At 48.0% G+C, this 19371-nt stretch overlaps 1 protein-coding gene across 3 annotated transcripts in view; it reads left to right on the forward strand.

Moving 5' to 3' along the window:
* The window catches only part of LOC119372450 (calcium-dependent secretion activator), a 1123203-nt gene that overhangs the window by 1000063 nt on the left and 103769 nt on the right, over positions 1 to 19371 (forward strand). For all 3 annotated transcript variants that reach the window (XM_049419575.1, XM_049419577.1, XM_049419576.1), the window contains one exon: positions 17965 to 18110. In XM_049419575.1, coding sequence (XP_049275532.1) covers positions 17965 to 18110 — 146 coding nt within the window. The remainder of the gene's footprint in view (positions 1 to 17964; positions 18111 to 19371) is intronic.

Raw genomic sequence — 19371 nt, forward strand, 5'->3', positions numbered from 1 at the left:
CGCATTCTGCGTTGCCAGTGGTGTTTACGGCTGCTGTGTGGTGACCAGGAAAATGCAAGCAAGAGGAAAGCTTTCCGGGAGTGCTGTCTCACGTAACGCCTAAGTTCCTACAGAATACGGTGTGGCCGGCCCTACCGAGGGGTGAAGGGATTACTGCTTGAACATTGTGACTTACTTGAAACAGCGAAAAAGCTACTGCGTCTCGGCCCTGAGCATGGCCTCGCTTCACCCGGCGGAGAAATAGCATTGGCAAGGACAGTAACGGAGGACGAAAAAACTTGGCTGTGTAACGGAGTGCCTAGATGTGTGTGCGAAACCTGGACAACAATTAGGAGTTCTGTTACTTCTGTCGTGAGGTATCTTGTTTCTAGAGGCGTAAATGCAGTGGTAGCTGACAAAGAGGTATTGTGTGTGTGTGTGTGTGTGTGTGTGTGTGTGTGTGTGTGTGTGTGTGTGTGTGTGTGTGTGTGTGTGTGTGTGTGTGTGTGTGTGTGTGTGTGTGTGTGTGTGTGTGTGTGTGTGTGTGTGTGTGTGTGTGTGATTTTGCGCCAGGGGTTGTTTTCCGAAAAAGCCATGAATGCAGTGGAGAAAAACTAAACAAGTCAGTATTCATGAAGCTTAGGGGAAAGCATAGCCGTTTTGGATGACCTACATCTGGAGGCTTTAAAAGCGAAGGTCAAAAAGACCAAGAATGGCACGCTAGAGGTTTTTTGTACTGCGAAAACCCATAACCCTAACATCGCTTTCAGAGCCATAGTTTCAGAAACGAACAATTGGCTGCACGAAGTTTCTAAGTGGCTTGAGCTTCATTGGCCGCCTCTTAAAATGCTATGACCCATTTGTCGTTCCGAATTCTGGCAGATCGATGGAATTTTCGAATTCTGGGCATGCGACTGGTTTTAGCCTTGGTGTACAAGATATGCACTATTCCTTACCTAATAACATGTTGTTGCAGTGCGTCAAGAGTTCTGTAACTGATGACAATGATGAGCAATAATTCATTAACAAAAATCTTGTTTCCGTTGATAGCTTCATCGAAGTTTTGTCTTTTTATTTGAATTCCAGGTTTGTTAGCTGGGACGGAAAGGTTTTCCTATAGAAATCGGGGGTATTGAAAATCATTTCTGCGGAATCCCGCAAGGTGGCGGAAGAAAGGGAAAATAGACAACCACCCGCTTGTAGCACGAAGCCTTTCTTTTGTGCCTTCGTGGTACAAAATCGGAAATACGTCACTGAAATCTTGGTGGAGCCCGGCATAAAACACTTTCGTGTTAAAAATGTGCGCAAATAGGTACCAGCTTGTTGATGTTTTCAGTGTGGGCCACAAGTTGCGGCAGGTATGTCCAGCTGTGCACAGAAAGTTAAAAGGAGTGAAGAGCGACAAACGGCTAAGATGAACCATAAGAAAAAGCACGTGGACTCTTGTAGATAAAATTCCATGTTCTTGCGATAAGATTTACATAGCGCAAACTACTCGGTGCGTAAATATTATGAACCAAGAGGACGCGCGAAATGTTGAAAGTGCATCGGTTTTCATTTGACTCTTTATTGTCGCTCAAGTGCTTTGAACTTTGCATCGGCACAGGGATGAGCGCAGAAGACAAATCATGAAAGCTTTTTACATGTCACTCGAAGGTGACAAGTGCCAAACTTCGTCAGCCTTATCACTGTCAGAGGTGCCATATCTAAGAGATGGTTTGAGCTCTGTTCACGTTTAAGCCACTTTTTTTTACTTTTTCGCCTCTTTTTGTTACTTTGTACGAGCGAGATGGTTGTATGTTATCGCGGTTTTTTTCGGTTGCTATTTGTTCTCTTGTGTAAAAATAAAATTTTAGTTGCGAGTCACTGCCCGTGTTTATCGTTCCTTGGTCGTCCTCGTTTTCCGCGCTTTTTATTTAGTTAAAGATGGGAGCACACCAGCCTGCCCAACTAACCGTTCTGATGAGTACGCCTGAGCCTGGTTAGATGGAATTTTGGTGTGCCTTCGCAGGAGTCGGGCTGGAGGTTTAACTCTTCTAAACTTACTGTTATCACGAGCGAAGGATATGCTGACTTGGTTTCGTTAAGGCTGTGCACACCGTGTTTCATTGCTGTTAGGCTTTGTTGCATATCTGGTGGTATGTCTCTGTTTCTTGAATGCTGATGAAAACGTGAAGTAGTTTGCAATGGTGGCAACTTTGGCTACACACATTGACGAATGAAGTGGTGCTCGCCGGTCTAAAGCCGTGTTCCATTACGTCGCGCACGTTGCAGAGTCTGAGGCTAATGTGGGATGGAAACGTCCTCTGCAGAAACCGTAGCTTTGCGTTCTTGTCTCCCAACACGAGGCGTCGGTGTTTGCGCATTTATGCATACCTGTACAGCGACTGAAACGCGCGTGGCTTGTTGACGGTGAGTGCGTTCGTGAAACACGGCTCTTGTTGAGTCTGTGGTTGTCGGTCGCGCCGGGGAAGTTGCGATCGCCGAGCCACGACAGCCGTGATGTTTTCGAGACTCTACGCTCCTTCCACGATGAAGCCACGAGACAGCCTTTGCAGTTGTGCATGAGTCTACAGCGAATGTCGGTGGAGTTAAAGCCCCTCACCAGGTTTGACAATTTTGAAGTGACGAGCGCAATACATGCTCTGGGCGTTCACAATCACGTCTGCCAAAATTTGCAACGCTACGCGCCGCGGAAATAGCTCAAATTTCAAGGTGAACGCTGCTTGCCCTTCTCGTGGGCGCGCGGCCAGAGAATGAGGGGATGACGTACACGATGGAATGGCAGACGGCCACTTCATCCGTGTAGACGACAGTGCTGTGACGTCGGTCATCTACGTAGACGACTGTGCTCTGACGTAGCCAACAGTAGCACGTGACATTGCGATAATTATTTGACACTCATGAATAATTTATGTAATTTGTTGCTTCAATAGATTAATAAAGCTTGAGAGAAATAATGAGACACACAAAAGGATGTGTGCGTCTTTTTCATTTTTTAGATGCGAAGGCATCTCTTGCTCGGGGGTATGTCCCGTGGCGTGCTAGTCCGCACTCACACTACGCGTGCGCAACTCTCCTCCTTCCCTCTCTCCAACAGCTGCGCGTTGCTCTCTCCACTTCTCTTCCAGCACCTGCTTGCGCTTCTCCTGCGTTCTCGCTTCTGCTCTCGTGGCGCATGCGCTACTGTCCTCCTCTAGTCTCCTCTCCTTCAAGTGGTAGAGCGCTGCGCGCGTTCAGTCCAGCGCTTGCTTCGGTTGACTCCTCTGAAATGCGGGCTCGACATGCCGAAATTTTCTCCTGCGCAGAGCCGCGATGAACGCCAGCGCATGCGCGTCCCCTCCCCCTCTCTCTACTCTCCTACGCTGCTCCCCTCTCGCGCGCCTGTAGACCGCGTGTCCCGCTCGCCCTGTGACATAGATTTTCCTACAATAACGTAGAGAGGAAACAGGCGCTGCGATCGTTCAACCACCATGGGAATGACGGGAAGTACAGGCTTCGGATTGGATTGCGTTAACTAGCGAACTTTCTACGAATCTTTTTCCACAGTTTCACTTTTGTTCTTCGTGAGTGGGGTGCGTTGCAAAGCACTCAAGCAGTGCCTTTGTTGTTCAAAGAGGCTGAAGACCGCTAGATCTATTGGTTTGCTGCGATGTTGCAGCTCTACAGGTTGTATATGACAGTTTTAGCGAAGCGTCGTGCACTCACCGCTGCGCATAGGTGTAGCTTCCCATGCTAGTGCAGAATGCTAACAAGCCCAGTCTGCCATTCTCACATTGCATAGAGTTCACGTTTTTTGATAAGCGCTACTTGTCAAAACTCTTTTAAATCGACTGCAAAACGACGGCGAAGCTAAGTGGACGCACCGTCACGCTTATAGTGCACCAGAATAATTTCTTAGTGCGTGTCCAGGAGGGAGGGACAATCGGCCGGTTGAAGCAAACGCCAGTAGACGCCGCTGATGGCGTTGCTGCGCTTTTTTAGGGGCGAAGCTCCTTAAGGCGGCACCCGTTCGTCCCTCGTAGTCGTAGTAGTGCGTAAACAGTAGTAACGCTAGTACCAGATCTTGACCTCCAAGGTGGTGCCGGTGGGAGATTTTTCCTGTGCGTTGTTGAACAATAAAAAATTCGCAGCGTGCGCGTTAACTAAAAGCCGAATTCTTCTGTCTCTCATTCCCCATTAGCAGCCATTGGCATGTTCCAGTAGGAAACGTTAGTAGAAGTGTAAGTGTTAGCTAAAAGCCGACTTCTTCTGTCTCTCATTCCCATTAGAAGCCATTGTTTACCTCCAAGGTAGTGCCTGGTGAGATTTCTCCTGTGCGTGATTAAACAATAAAAATTTTGTTCAAAACGCCGTTGATTGATGAAATAAACCAACGAAAGACGCCAGATGTTTTCTAAAAGCAAAACGAAAGAACGCCAGATGTTTCTAAAGCAAAACGAAAAGACGCCAGCTGCTTAACGAAAGACGCCAGATGTTTTCTAAAGCAATGGTTTTCTAAACAGTGAAAATTCACAGCGTACATGTAAAATTAAAGTGAGCTGCAAGTCGTCATAACTCATCGAACCTTTAGTATAAACGCGCCTGATCTCACGTCGGTGATGATGTACTGGGCACAATTCACGGAAGATTCACGGTTTACCGATGAACCTCCGCAGCTTCGCCCACTCATCATCATTCACTCCGTGGATATGCTGTGATTTTTCTAGTCCCCGAGCCAGTTCGCGCCGGTTTGGGCCGGTTCAGACGCGCTTTGCGGCTGCTGACTCGTGTGCGTTCCCTGCAACGCTACGTTCAACGTCGTAGTTCTTGTGAAATAAATGGTGGAGTTCTTTTTCTTTTTTTTTCTCGGACGCTTTCATGTGGGATGCTTCCATGTGGTCTTATTGCACGCCGTGAAACGGGCTAAGGAAACGCTGGAATAATTTTGTTTAGCTGCGTTTCTGTAACCGACAATAAACGTTTACGTCGAAAAGTAGTACGGAAAGTTGACCGGCATCAATATGCGTCCTTCGAAGCAGGCACAGATTAGACATGTGCGCCGGACCCAAAATCACCGGCGGCGGCGCGCCGGTATTTCCACCTCCGGCGGCGGCGCGTGAACGGCGCGGGGTTCATCGGACCGGCGGCGGCGCGGCGCGAGTGGGGGGGGGGCGAAGCAGTGGATGCGATAAGTACACGCCGTAATGTAACATGAAGGAGGGCTAGCTGCTAACTCTTTTTGCTCCGATCTCACTTAACTCTACAAAACGCTGGTGTATGGCAATACGGCCGCTCCCGGGAGAGAAGCGGTTTTCGGTCAGTTTGTCGTATACATCAGTGGTCTGAGCGCAAAGCAGTGAGATCACAGCGGCGCGTAGAAGGTATACGAGCCGCTCGTCGGGGGTTGTCTGCCGAAATAGCGCGCGTGCCAGCGCTCTCGACGGCGCTCTTATAGTCAAAGTTCACAGATGCTGCTCGAGTTACGCAGTCCCTCTCCCCAGACATCCCTTCCTGCTCCTTCGCCCAGCAAATGACGGGCGGGGCGTTTCCTTCTGCTTGAGGAGCAATCGACGGCAGGCCTCGCACCCAGGTTGATGTTATTCCGTGTGACGGAGATAGCCAGCTTGTTTCATCTCTGCTTTAGCGATGTTCCTTGCCAGCGCTCGCGAGCTTTTACTCGCGGGTAGAACATACAATGCGCGGAGCGATGTTATCGATTTAGAGTTTATACGGAACATGACGGCGACGGTGAAAACCTGTCCTGAGTGTCCATAGAATTGCTAACGCAATAAAAATATACAAAAAAACCGTCGAAGCGGGCTCGCCTTTTTCCTGGAAAGCTGCATCGTCTCCGCTGTAAAGAGTGCGTCGGTTTGAAGAATCATAATCCGGCGCCTTTTCCATTGGTTTCGTTCTCACCTTCAATACCCTTCTTACAGGGGACATCTCCTCGCCACTTATTTCTTCATAAAGCACGCGTACAATGTCAGCACTAAGCGTTGAACCTATCATGATTTCGCGCTTGTCGGCTGCAGTCTGTTATCTCTGCATGCGCGGTTGCAAACGCACAAAATGAAGCGAAATCATTTAATCGCGCACGATAGTCGTGCGAGAGAAGCAAGAGCGGTGGGCGGCTACATAGCAAAGCAGTATGAGAGGCAATTCGCAACTGTTATTTCTCGAATATGGACCAGTCGAGAGTATGTACCGTGATGATGTCATGTGAATCACTGTTCTGGCATCACGAAGTGCACCAAAAGACAAGAAACGCCAAGAGAGAATAACGCGCTCGTTGTTTTTGTTTTTTGGTGTATTTTCAGAGGCTGTTAGGGGCCCTTTATCAAAACAGGGCGTGAAAACACGGATGCAGGAGAGTAGTAAAGACACCAAAAACGCCGCTAACATCTGAAAAATCACACAGTGGCGGAACCGAAGGTAGACACAAATATTTATCTGCGCATTCCCACGTATACTGGTGACCATACCTATCAATCAAGTGCGAGTAGTGGTCTACGTGAGAGATAGCTGTTCACTCTCTCGACTTTTCTCTTATGTCCGTGTTTCCACGTCATGTCTTCTTAACATGAATACCTACCAACTAGCTCAGCTATATTCTAAGTTTGCATTCTCTTTACTTCTGTATTTATTTATCGATTTACTCGAGTAAGAATGAAAGAAAAAAGTGTACTAACGCACCGAGATATATATATTACTTATCTACTTTATTTATTTATGCACAGTGTACTAGGTTCAAGACTCCAAGAATATGCTATCCAGCGAGTTGGGTCGTCGCCCTTTAAGGCTGGAGGACGCGGCAGCGATAAGGTCAGGCAATACTCGTGATATTTCTGGAAAAGAAAAAGATACTACAACTTCTAGGGAGCTATTCTCGATGCGTTCATCCAAAGAAAGATGTCCACAGTTCATTTCGGCAGAGCGCATTCAGTGATTCGAAAAAGCGGTGAGTCGTGATGTCACCTCGCTCTTGATCACGTCGCCGCACTGAACCCGCCAGCACGTTCCTAGCGTAAGAAGAGAGTGGACGAAATGCACAGAAACAGGAACTTTTCAAGTCTAAATTTGCATATGACTGTGTCCCAGGTGTTTGAGAACGATGCAGGGAATGCGTACCGACCTTACAGCTGCGTTAGACGAGCGGCCGCATTAAACCTAAATCGATGGCTAACACGATCAAAAGACATGTGCACCGAAAATCGGATCTCTGAGGGCTGCGTTCGTTGCATTGAAGCGCATTCCGTCCCTATCATTTGTGTAAAGAGCGTTTGAAAGCTTCGTGATGTCATGATGGGGCTGCACAACAAGAACCGGAAACAGGGGGCGCATTTATCGCCGAGCTCCCGCTATTCAGCGGCTGCTGAAATGGACAGTTCATTGCATTGACACATCGAGAAGAGCTCCTCCGGCGAAGTGCTGTATTTTATTTCCAGATTCCTCATTGGAATTAAAAGACTAACGGCGGCGCACCGCAATTATTGCGCGGCGGCGGCGGCGGCGGCGTGATCTCTCTTGGGACTTCGGCGGCGGCGCGAGCGGCGTGACCAAAAACAGGCGGCGGCGGCGGCGGCGGCGCACACCTCTAGCACAGATATTCCTATGCTGGGTTTGTGCAAACCATGGTGCAAATGGATGATTAAAAAATGCGAATAGATACTGCGGCAGCCGATGTCCCGAACTGCAATGAATCCGCTGGTCTGCGGCATTTATGCTAGAAGACGACATTGTCGATACCAGTGTGTTGACGTTGTTTTCACAAAATTTCTTTAAACTATACTATAGTAAATGAAGTCCTTTAGTGCAGCAATCAAAGGATCCGGCGCTTAAGGAATGCCCATAAACGCGGGCAAGCACAACGTTAAACGCAGCGGTGGAGACAGCGGCTGGCCTACTAGAAAAATCTGGCAGATCCCACGCACTGTGGGAATCGATGTAATGCGAAGCAGCCAGCAAAGAGCTGCATACATCGCCTTGTTTGTCTTTGAGTCAAATGAAATCATTCATGCCATGGCATCTAGTTCACTATATATCGCATGTTTCCCATGCACGCATGCATGCACAATCTGGTACGTATATACCATGCCAATGAAACGTGTATTCTGGTATATACCATGCATGGCCTTTCATTTATGTTCATCATGCATTACTGTCATGCCATACCAATTTTGGTATATATCCAGCTAACAAAACGGCCGGAAGCGCACCACGACAGTGTCATGTAAATCACACCGTACATGATATGCATAACATGATTCGCATGTTAACCACTGTCATTTATGTTCGCCATACAGTCGCATCGCGCAATACCAATTTTGATGATATCAAACGAGCGAAATGGCCGCGAGCGCACCATGAGGTTGGCATGTAAATCATGCCATACATGACATGCATATCATGGTTTTCTTGTTACCACCTGTCACTTATTTTCGTCACACAGTCACATCAGGCAATACCAATTTTGGTGTATGTCAAACTAGCGAAACGGCCGCGAATGCACCATGAGCGTGACATGTAAATCATGACATACATGACATGCATATATGGTTTTCATGTTACCACCTGTTCTTCATGTTCGTCATACAAGTGCGTCGCGCAATACAAGTTTTGGTGTATATCAATTTATCGAAACGGCCGCGAGCGCACCATAAGCGCGGCATGTAAATGATGTCGTACATGACTACCATGTCATGATTTTCATGTTAGCACCTCTCATTTACGTTCGTCATACAGTCGCGTCACGCAATAACAATTTTGGTGTATATCAAACGAACGAAACGGCCGCGAATGCACTATGAGCGTGGCATGTAAATCATGTCGTATATGACTTGCATGTTATGATTTTGATGTTACCACCTCTCATTTACGTTCGTCATGCAGTCGCGTCGCGCAATACCAGTTTTGGTGCATATCAATCTAGCGAAACGGCCACGAGTGAGCCATGAGCAAGACATGTAAATCATGTACATGCCATGCATGTCATGACTTTCATGTTACCACCTCTTATTTACGTTCGTCATACAGTCGTGTCCCGCAATACCAATTTTGGTGTATACCAAGCTAGCGAAGCGGCCGCGAATGCATCATGAGCGTGGCATTAATATCATGACATACGTGTCATGATTTTCATGGTACCAACTGTTATTCATGTTCTTCATACAGTCACATCGTGCAATGCCAATTTTTGTGTATATCAATCTAGCGAAACGGCCGCAAGCGCACCATGAGCGTGGCATGTAAATCATGTCGTACATGACTTGCATGTCATGATTTTCATGTTGCCACCTCTCATTTACGTTCATGATACAGTCGTGTCGCGCAATACCAATTTTGGTGTACATCAAGCAAGCGAAACGCCCGCGAATGCACCATGAGCGTGGCATGTAAATCATGACCTACATCACATGTATGTCATAGTTTTCATGTTACCAACTGTTATGCATGTTCCTTATACAGTCACATCGCACAACACCAATTTTGGTGTGTATCAATTTAGCGAAACGGCCGCTAGTGCGCCATGAGCGTGGCAAGTAAACCATGTCGTACATGACATGCATGTCATGATTTTCATGTTACCACGTGTCAGTTATGTTTGTCATACATAAATCTCTCGTCATACCAGTTTTCGTATATATCCATTCATTTAAACGGCCGCGAGCGCCCCGAGACCATGTCGTGTAAATCATGCCGCGCATGACATGCGCGTCATGAGTTGCATGTTATGACCTGTCATTATGTTTGTCACGAACTCTTGTCACGCCATACCAATTTTGGTATATATGAAACTTACGGTAAGGCCGCAAGTGCCCCAAGGCCGTGGAATGTAAGTCATGCTGTTCATGACATGCATGTCATGATTTTCATGTTATGACCTGTCATTTATGTTCGTAATAAGGTCATGTTATGCCACACCAATTTTAGTATGCATCCGAATAACGAAACGGCCAGGAGAGCACAAAGTCGTAGGCGGCTAGATGGATGGTTGGATGGATGGATGGATGGATGGATGGATGGATGGATGGATGGATGGATGGATGGATGGATGGATGGATGTATGGACGGATGGACGGACAGACGGATGGATGGACGGATCGATGGATGGATGGATGGATGGATGGATGGATGGATGGATGGATGGATGGATGGATGGATGGATGGATGGATGGACGGACGGACGGACGGACGGACGGACGGATGGATGGATGGATGGATGGATGGATGGATGGATGGATGGATGGATGGATGGATGGATGGATGGATGGATGGATACGCTCAAAGTCGCAGAAGTTCGCTAAGAAATGCGTCGCATTTGAAAGGCGCAGTCTTCGCATTTAAAAGGCGCAGGCACAGCCTGGTGGCGTCTACACCAGGGTTGCCACTGACTTTCGAGTAAATGTCGCCAAACGACGAGCAGTAAGTCGCCGAATGTCGCCATATTTTTACAAATTTGGCCAAAAAAGTCGCCATTCTAGATATGTGCGTCATACGAGTACCTAGTAATAAAAATTTCCTCTCACGTATAGCCCCGTAGAATACAGTACCATCCAAGATCATTAAATTACATTGACGTTTCTCAATGCCAGTCGTATCGGCCGCTTCACCATGGGAGTGCATGGTGCTGCTTCTCCGACTAGCCGTAAGATGTGGGTGGTGGCGCAAGGGTGAATGAATGAAACGCTCATGATATCCTTCCATCCCTGTCCGCTCGTTTCAAAGGTACATGTGTGGTAAACCTTGGGCGAAAAGCGTGAAAGCGTTGTTTGTGGACAACTTTACGCACCCTTATATGAGTTAAAAGGATTAAAAGGTTTATTGAAGGTAACACGACAGCTGTCTTACAGGAACCGATCATTAGGGAGTCTTACACCTTTTCAGTGGGAACTAATATGATACCGGACGCTACCGACCCTTTCTTATAGTCACCTATATCTGCATGCGTCAATCCGATGCGTTATTAATGAACAGGTAGGCAATGTAAAGTGTTATACTATAGCAATTGTTTTCATTGCACACGCTCACCGAGAACAGTGGAAAATGCCTCAATAAATATTTTTTTATTGCAAAAATAGCCGCGTATCCGCCTCTCTTCGCTATTCCAAAACAGTCTTTGCCAGGTGAATTAAGGGTACTGCCACAGTGAATAAGTCGCCAAGCTGTTCAGAACAGTTGGAGCTTTGGCGGAACAAATGGTTACGCGGCCAAACCGTCGTCTCGCCCCTTCAGAAGCGAAACTTTAGAGAAGCTTAAAGCGCCGAAAGCTTATAGTCAAACACTGCCCCTCGCGGTTTACATTTTGCTAGAATGTCTCTGGGGGACGTTCCAGTATACCTCCTGCATCTAGATGAATTGAGGAGATACACACAAGTTACAGGACGGACATACGGAGTGACGCGTAATGTGCACATTCTACTGTTTGGTCTAAAACCAAGAAAAATACAGAGAATGTTGCCGTTCATTCGTTGGGAAGACGCTGAGCTTAGGATGTATAACTCAGTGGAGACCTAAGCCGAAAATCGCCAAAAATTCGCCATGTCGCCATTCATAAAATCAGGTCGCCACGGGCCCCTGAAATTCGCCAATTTGGCGAGAAGTAGGCACCATTGGCAACCCTGGTCTACACAAACGGGCACGCGCTCCTTCTCAGACGCGTCACTAGTAAATTATTCTAGTACACTACAGTCATCTATAGTCACGCTCCTCTGATTTGACAACAAAACGAGAGATGCGTTGAAGGCAGGCCACTAGGACAGACGCATCTGGCATCGCAGCAGATGATACGTTAAGTGTATTTGACTCAATACGGTACTGTTATTTTCATTAATAGATAATGCGTACTTTCGAGGTAAAGATAAGCGCGTTTGTTTCAAGTGTTGTAAAGAAAATAATTCATTATATTGTGATGCCAAATCTGGAACACAATTGCAGAGCGATGCATACCCTGGGGGTTAAATTTGTCCAGGTTTGAATTCCATGTCACGAGAACTTTTTGCAATAAGTTTTGCGTACAAAAGAATGAAGCAAGTTTTAATCGGAAATAACTTCATATCACTTTGTTTTACGCTCGGCAAACAAGCGTCGCGAATCTCAAGAACCTGATCCATCCCAAGCAAATCCGAAGCAAATCCGAAGCCCATCATTCCCATGGTTGTTGAAGCGCCGCTCAAAGAGCCCGCGCGTAGACACTAGCGCCAGATTCCCCTCTAGGTATTATCGTAAGAAACTCTATGCCCTGTGAGAATTACCGGCCAGGCTAGAGGGAAGACACGACGCGCATAGTGTTCCTCTTCGCGTTCCACGACGCGAGGTCGGTAGCATGCCCAACGAACGCCAACGGAACGCTATCGTGCAAGTGCTCCGGCTTCGCATCGCCTCATGGTCCCCTTTAGCGGGAGATGGAGTAATTTTTTCCCGTGCATTGCAGCGAGATGCGGGGCTAATGTGCGTCCGTTTCGCATGCGTTCGTGTCCTCGCGGGTAGCGCATCGAGCAGACGCCAGCCCTGCAAACGAAAGTGATGTTCTGGCGCGTTAGAGCGCTCATTATGCTCATTTATTCTAGCGCGTCCAAGTAAACATTAATGCGGCACTGGCTCATGATACCTCTAGTCTTGTGCCCGTACAAATGTCGCAGCTTTCTTGCCCATCCCGCGGAAACAGGCAGTACACCACAGAGAACGCCGACACAACGCCCACGGCCACTACATAAAAAAAAAGAGGTAGCGGCCGTGCAACGCCGCTCGCGTGCTCGGCACGCCATGCGCACGTGACCACGCATGCGCATGACGGGTTCATGTGCAGCTGCGATGCCGAAGAGGGTAGGGAAGGGATTTGGCTTGCTAAGGCTACACGGGGCGAGTGGCAAGGGCTTGAAACTCGCCTACTCGCATCATGGTTTCGCGCCGCTGCAAATTATTGTTTTTCTCAGCTCGTAATGAACCGATTTGAAAAAACTGGCGACGCGCAGGGCTTGAAACGCCGAAACTCTGAAGATAACCTGGTTTCCTTCTAGGCTGTTTCTAGATTTTGTGAGCGCTGCACAGCCCCAAGTATGTTTCTAGGCCTTAGCCATGCTTTAGCTATAGGGGATGCTAGGTCGTTCCTACGTTGATTTTCAGCGCACAGGGGTTCGAGTCAAACGACAGACAGTCACAGACACGACACGGATGTCCAGACTGCAGAGACAGAACCTCGCGGTGAAACTAAGCGTTCGCACCTCTCATAGATCTATGGGCACGCGCAGGTCTTCCATCGCTTCGGGGCCACCCTCGCTTCACAGCCATGTGTTGGGTTAACTGTTGCTTTCTTCATTTTTACTGGACCAGTTATGAGTAGTGGGATTTACCCGACTTCTGTGGCACATACCCGTTTATGATGATGATAATATTTGGGTTGCCGGACAGGGAACCATTTGCTAAAAGGCTTCGCAGTTAAAATTCTTGCGGCATAATGCTCTTCATTCGGCACACAACTTCCAGCGTCTAACTAAATTTTGCTATGTGTCCTGCTGAGGGGCCCTTTAAGGACCGGCTACGCTAGCCGTTAGCCTGCCGTAACGGTGCGCCTGCGTCCGTCGCCGTGGAACGTCGGCCGCGCGGGAGATGTCCAGAGGACAAGTCTCGTCGGAGCGACAAACACGTCACACGTTCTAACCTCGCACACTCGGTGCACGACACGCGAGACGGCGAGCGTGCGCAGAGGAAACCACGGAAGCAGACGACGCGTCGCACCGATATAACCGTGGCAACTACTCCTCCGTCGCTGACAAAACGCATTTGATCATTTACATACGGCCCTGTCTCGTGTCGCTCTTCCCTTCGTCGGCTCCGCGTCTCACTGGGAGGAGCCTGCTGGCATGCTCGCCAACACAGCAGCGCGCAGGTTTGCATGCACAGAAACACCAGGCCGCCGTAGCTGTCATTTGGGCATCGGGCGCCGAAGGTTTGGTCCCTGCCGGCGGCAAGTTGTCGTTTCGTCCACTTTACTTTCTTCGAGTTTATATCATTACAGTTAAAAGAGTACAAATAATGTACCCTACCTTCATTCTCTGTTGGTTTTCATTAAGCTTTGCTGGGAATGACATGCGGAAAGTCCTGCGTGATTATACCACTTTATCATTGTAATAATACACGTTGGGCTAGGCTATGGTGTCAGCCATGTTCTTTATTTAGAACACCCTCATCTTCCTCGTCTTCCCTCCGTCCTTCTCTAACTTCTTCACCACGTCCACGTACACTCCCCCTCTTTGAAGACTCATCCCTCCTGGGATGATACATGAAGACGTTTCCAACAGTCGCAAACTCCAGCACTACGTCACCGTTTACGTAACCAACCCTCTTGAGAACGCCTTGTTGCACTGCAGTCTGCACCACTCGATAAGGTCCCAAATACACCTGCTACGTGCCGGGAAGGCCCTTTCTGACGAGTATCAGATCGTTCAGCTGTATCTTAGGTGTCCGCGTGTTGTGGCGGCGGTCGAAGTTTCTCTTCATATCTTCCCGATATCGCTGGTATGCTTCCGAAGTTTTTCGCTTTTCGCACAATTGCAGGCGGTCAGCAATGCGAAGCTGTTGATCAGCAGGAAGCACTGGCGCCTTTCCGAATGCCGCAAAATACGGGCTACAGCCGATGCTCGCAGTGTGCGATCGGTTGTGATGAGCAACAGCTGCCTCCAAGCAGCATTTCCATCCGCCTTGAAAGCTTGGGTACATTGAAATGAACTGCTTCAAATCTCGTATTATTCTTTCAGCCATGCCATTTCCTGCAGGATGGTACGGCGCGCAGCGTCGCAAAGTAACTCCACGTTGCTTCGCCCACTCTTGCAAACGCTGGCTTAGAAACGCTGGTCCATTGTCTGATATCACTACTTTTGTACTCTTAAACATCTCACGGCTCAAGAGAGCAATCACTCCATTCGCGTCTTCTCTTCCCGGCCGTGCAGCCACTGTTCTTGTGCACTGGTCTATTGCCACTAGGAAAGACTGTGTTCTTCCTACTCCAGCAGCCTTTTTCTTGAGCTCTGCAAAATCGACGTGGACAACTTCAAACGGTATGTCGGAGTGTTGAGGCAAGACCATCTCGTCCGTTCTCTGAAGGTACTTGGCTTTGTGAACTTGACATTGATGACAAGACTGAACATACTGCTGGACGTCATCTTTCATGTGTTTCCACTGGAAACGTTGATGGATCTTGCGATAAGTGCTCCAAAAGCCATCGTGTCCGCCTGAGTGCGGGGAGTCGTGATAAAGTTCCAAGATTCGAGGCACCATTGTTTCGGGGACTGCGAACTTTCCGTTGAGGAACTGGAGTTCTTCAGTTCCCTCCCACAACAGGTTTGCGTTGATGTTTTCTTGATCAGGAATGACCGCAAGTCTCGAAAGTGCATCTGCATCCTTTAGGTGCTCCCCAGGCCTGTGATGGACCACGAATGTAAACTGCTGGAGTTCGGCCACCCACCTAGCGATCTTTCCTCTAGGCTCTGCGAGGTTAAGGATGTAAGTCAAGGCTTGATGATCCGTGAAGAGCGTGAAGCTCCTGCCATCCAGGTAAGGTCTAAAATAGCGTACGGCCATTAGGACTGCCAAGGCTTCTTTCTCTGTAGTCGTGTAGTTAAGTTGCGCTTTCGAGAAGGTGTACGAATAGTATCCGACGACCCTCTGTTGCCGGCTCTGCGGACAGTCGGCATCTCTTTGGTAAAGCACTGCACCTGTGCCATAATAAGAAGCGTCGGTGTTCAGCTCGAAGGGCAACTTGAAGTCTGGAAGAGTGAGAACTGGATCAGATGAAATGATGCTCACAAGGCTGTGATAAACGGAATCACACTCTGCTGTCCACTGAAATGGAACATTCTTCTTAGTTATTTCTGTGAGGCATTTAGTTTTTGTCGCATAATCTCTAATGAACGACCGAAAATGCCCGGCCAAACCCAGAAATACCCGCAAAGAGTGTAAGTCATACGGCTTCTGCATTTTTGCTATTCGTTCTACGGATTCCTGTTTCGTTGTCTTGGTTTGGCCATCAAATACTCTACCCAGAAACACAACTTTTCTTTGGAAAAACTCACTCTTCTTCTCGTTAATCTTGAGCTCGGCATCAGAAAGTGCTTGAAGTACTCTAGCAAGATGGTTTGAATGTTCGTCCTCGTTGCGGGAATAAACAATTATATCGTCAATGTAGACGTTACAAAACTTCCCAAGAAACGGTCGCAAAACGTCATTCATCATCTTCTAACCAAGCGGGTGAGTTCTTCCATCCAAATGGGAGTCGATTATACTCGTAGATTTCAAAGGGTGTTATGAATGCAGAATATTTCTTGTATTTTTCAGATAGCGGAACTTGCCAAAAACCTTTGCATAAGTCAATGCGCGAGAACACTCTGCATCCACCCGTTTCATCTATGATAGAGTCTATACGTGGCATAGGAAACGGAAAAAGCTCTGTCTGCTTATTAATTTGTCTATAGTCTGTGCAGAGTCTAAGACTTCCATCTTCCTTAGGTGCAATGGTGATGGGCGACGCGAATGGAGATGTGGATGGACGAATGATCTGTGCATCCAACATCTTTTGGATCTCGTTCTGAAGCCACATTCTTTTCTCCCTTGACATATTGTAGGGCTTTTTTCTCACCACCGTCGTATCATCTAGCTTGAATGGTACCTCAAACTTTGTAGTTGCCGTAGGATATCCTTTCAAGCATAGCAATTCCGGGTAAAGCGTCTTCACATCTTCACCTGACGATGGCTTCCTTAGAGTCCTCGAAGGTGAAGTTGAAGTTGAAGCGTTGAGGCTGTGGCGCTTTTCTTCTGTAGTCACTTCTCCAGTCCAGTAGATGTTAAGGTGAAGGGCACTGATGGCTGGACGTGAAAGGAGTAATTCATAGGGCACTCCGTCCAATACCAGTGCTTGCGCAGCGACAGTGTTTCCGAGACACGATATGGTAACACAAGTCCATTTATCGTGAACATCTCGCCTTCCATCGTATCCGTGTACTTCTACAGGTCGTCCCTGTTTTACTTTCTCACTCTCAACAATACTGGCATTTATGACTGTGACGCTGGCTCCGCTGTCAACTAACGCGCTCCTTTGCTTTCCATTAACAAAAACAGACATGTACAATAGACTTGTACGCGACAAATAAACAGCTTCTCTTGATGTCATCGGGCGGAAGCCGAGACCCTCTTTATTTAGTTTTTTGTCACGTCATCTAGCTCCTCATTATGGCATGAGCCTTCCTGGTCGGTTAAAAATGACACACGCGTTGCGGTAGACTTCGAGTTTGCAAAGGGGCGTCTTTCGTCAGCTCGTGTGGTACCTGTACACCTTGCAGCAGGTGTCATGGTTTGACGCTGGGTTCCTAGGTCCTGGAGGTAGAGGACCTAGGAACCCAGCGTAGTTTCCAACTGGAGTCAGAACGAAATTCTCATAATCTTGAAGTTTCATATTGATCCTCACAGTTCCTTTTGCAATTAAATCACTTGGAGTGAGCTTCGTTCTAGTGCTTATGTAGGAGACAAATTCGTCAGTGCTCACTGCTTCCGGAAGAGCTTGTTCCTCTTCATCTTGAGGCGTTGCAGCCAAGATCCGGATGCCACCGCGTTGATTTGCTCCAATGGTGAAGTCCACCCACATCTTGACTTGAATGTCCACACAGGAACTATACGCGGCTGCGCCAATTTGTAATAATACACGTTGGGCTAGGCTATGGTGTCAGCCATGTTCTTTATTTAGAACACCCTCATCTTCCTCGTCTTCCCTCCGTCCTTCTCTAACTTCTTCACCACGTCCACGTACAATCATCAGTTGTGGGAACAAATGATGTGGTGTATGTCGTACGTGTGATTGCAAAGAATGCGTGAACTTTTAGCTTCAATCGCTAAAGGCTGTTATTTTTTTTTTCGCGACCACGAAGAGGCTACCAGCATTGTTTGTAGTGCAGGACATTAATAATGTTAAGGAGGTCGTGCTAATTGGTTGATTTGTGAATTTATTTCCTGCAGAAGCTGTACTCAGATTTCGAGCTACAAGGCATTGAGGAGGAGAAACTCAACTCGAAGGTGTACCAGACTGTGTGCAGTCGACTCCAGCTGGAGGAGGCGGCTGCCTCGGTATCGGATGCCAATAGCCGTGAGAAGGACGACTCGGAGTGAGTGTTTCTTGCATTCACTTTTCGTTATGTTAATTAGCGCGCACCTCCGTCGTCAATAGTTGCATTTGTGTTCTCATAATTGTCTAGTAAGGCACACCTAGCGTTACTTTCAATTTTACTTCGACTTACAAAATGCGCACAGCCCATCCAATTCCAATTCACGATAACTGCATGGCAGCTCGGTTATACGTAGTGCAATTTGGCGCCTCGCTTACAGCCCGGTAGTGACTATGTGCCGCATTTCTCAGCTCTATGATTGGCTGCAGATACATACTATCATCGGTTTTACATGGCGACGGATTCGCAAGCGCTGATTTTAATGTTACCTCTTCCGGACAATTTCTTTTCACCAGCTTGTATCTCGATGGGGGGGGGGGGGGGCACTGATCAGGCTTGCACACACGTCCAATATAACGGTTATCTCACGAAACGAGAACCAAGCATTTAAAAGAAGTGGTTAACCACAACTGCATGAAACCCCGGTGAAAGCGCCTGGTGATCAGCCTGAATAGTAAACTCTGCTCCATGCAGATACACATCAAACTTCTTTAGCGTGAGTACCATCACCAGGCACTCTTTTTCTCTTACAGTATAGTTCCGCTGTGCACCCGTGCAAGTGCGGCTCGCGTAATGCTGACGGGCGCAGCCGCCTCTTGGCGCAAGTCTGCACCGTACTCAGTCTACGCGATAAAGCCGCAGGCTTGCTGTATCAGCGATCGACTTTCAAGATCCTCAAAGCAACTCTGCTCGACGTGAGTGCAGCACCTACGGGCGCCTTTCTCGAGTAGCGGGTGGGGGGTCATCCCGCGGCCGTTGCGGATGAAGTGGCCGTAGAAGCCCACCATGCCGAAAAACCCTAGCAGGCTTCTGACACCCGTAGGTGGTGGAAGCTGCAGTATGGCTTGAAGTTTCTCCTCGTCTGGCCGGACTGCGCCCTGCTCGACAACGAAACCCGAGGGTTTGACCCTGTTGGAATCCTGTTGAACGATGCGGGGATTGATGGTGATACCTGCATTCGTTGCAAAGCAGCAGTTAGGTTTGCGAGAGCACACCCACGCCTTCCATGTATGCCACTGCATAATTGGCGTCCATATACAAACGCACGCACGAGCATGCGTAAAGTATGGCTGAACCTCCCCCGCAAAAAATTCTGGCTGTCGTCCAGCAACGCATTTCGTGCAGTTATCGAAACGCGCATCTCGAGAAGAATGCGCATGCTTTTCGCATCTTCGAGGAATCCGGTGTTGCGAAATTTCGT

This window comes from Rhipicephalus sanguineus, chromosome 10 (genome assembly GCF_013339695.2).
Source record: "Rhipicephalus sanguineus isolate Rsan-2018 chromosome 10, BIME_Rsan_1.4, whole genome shotgun sequence".
Lineage (NCBI taxonomy): Eukaryota > Metazoa > Arthropoda > Arachnida > Ixodida > Ixodidae > Rhipicephalus > Rhipicephalus sanguineus.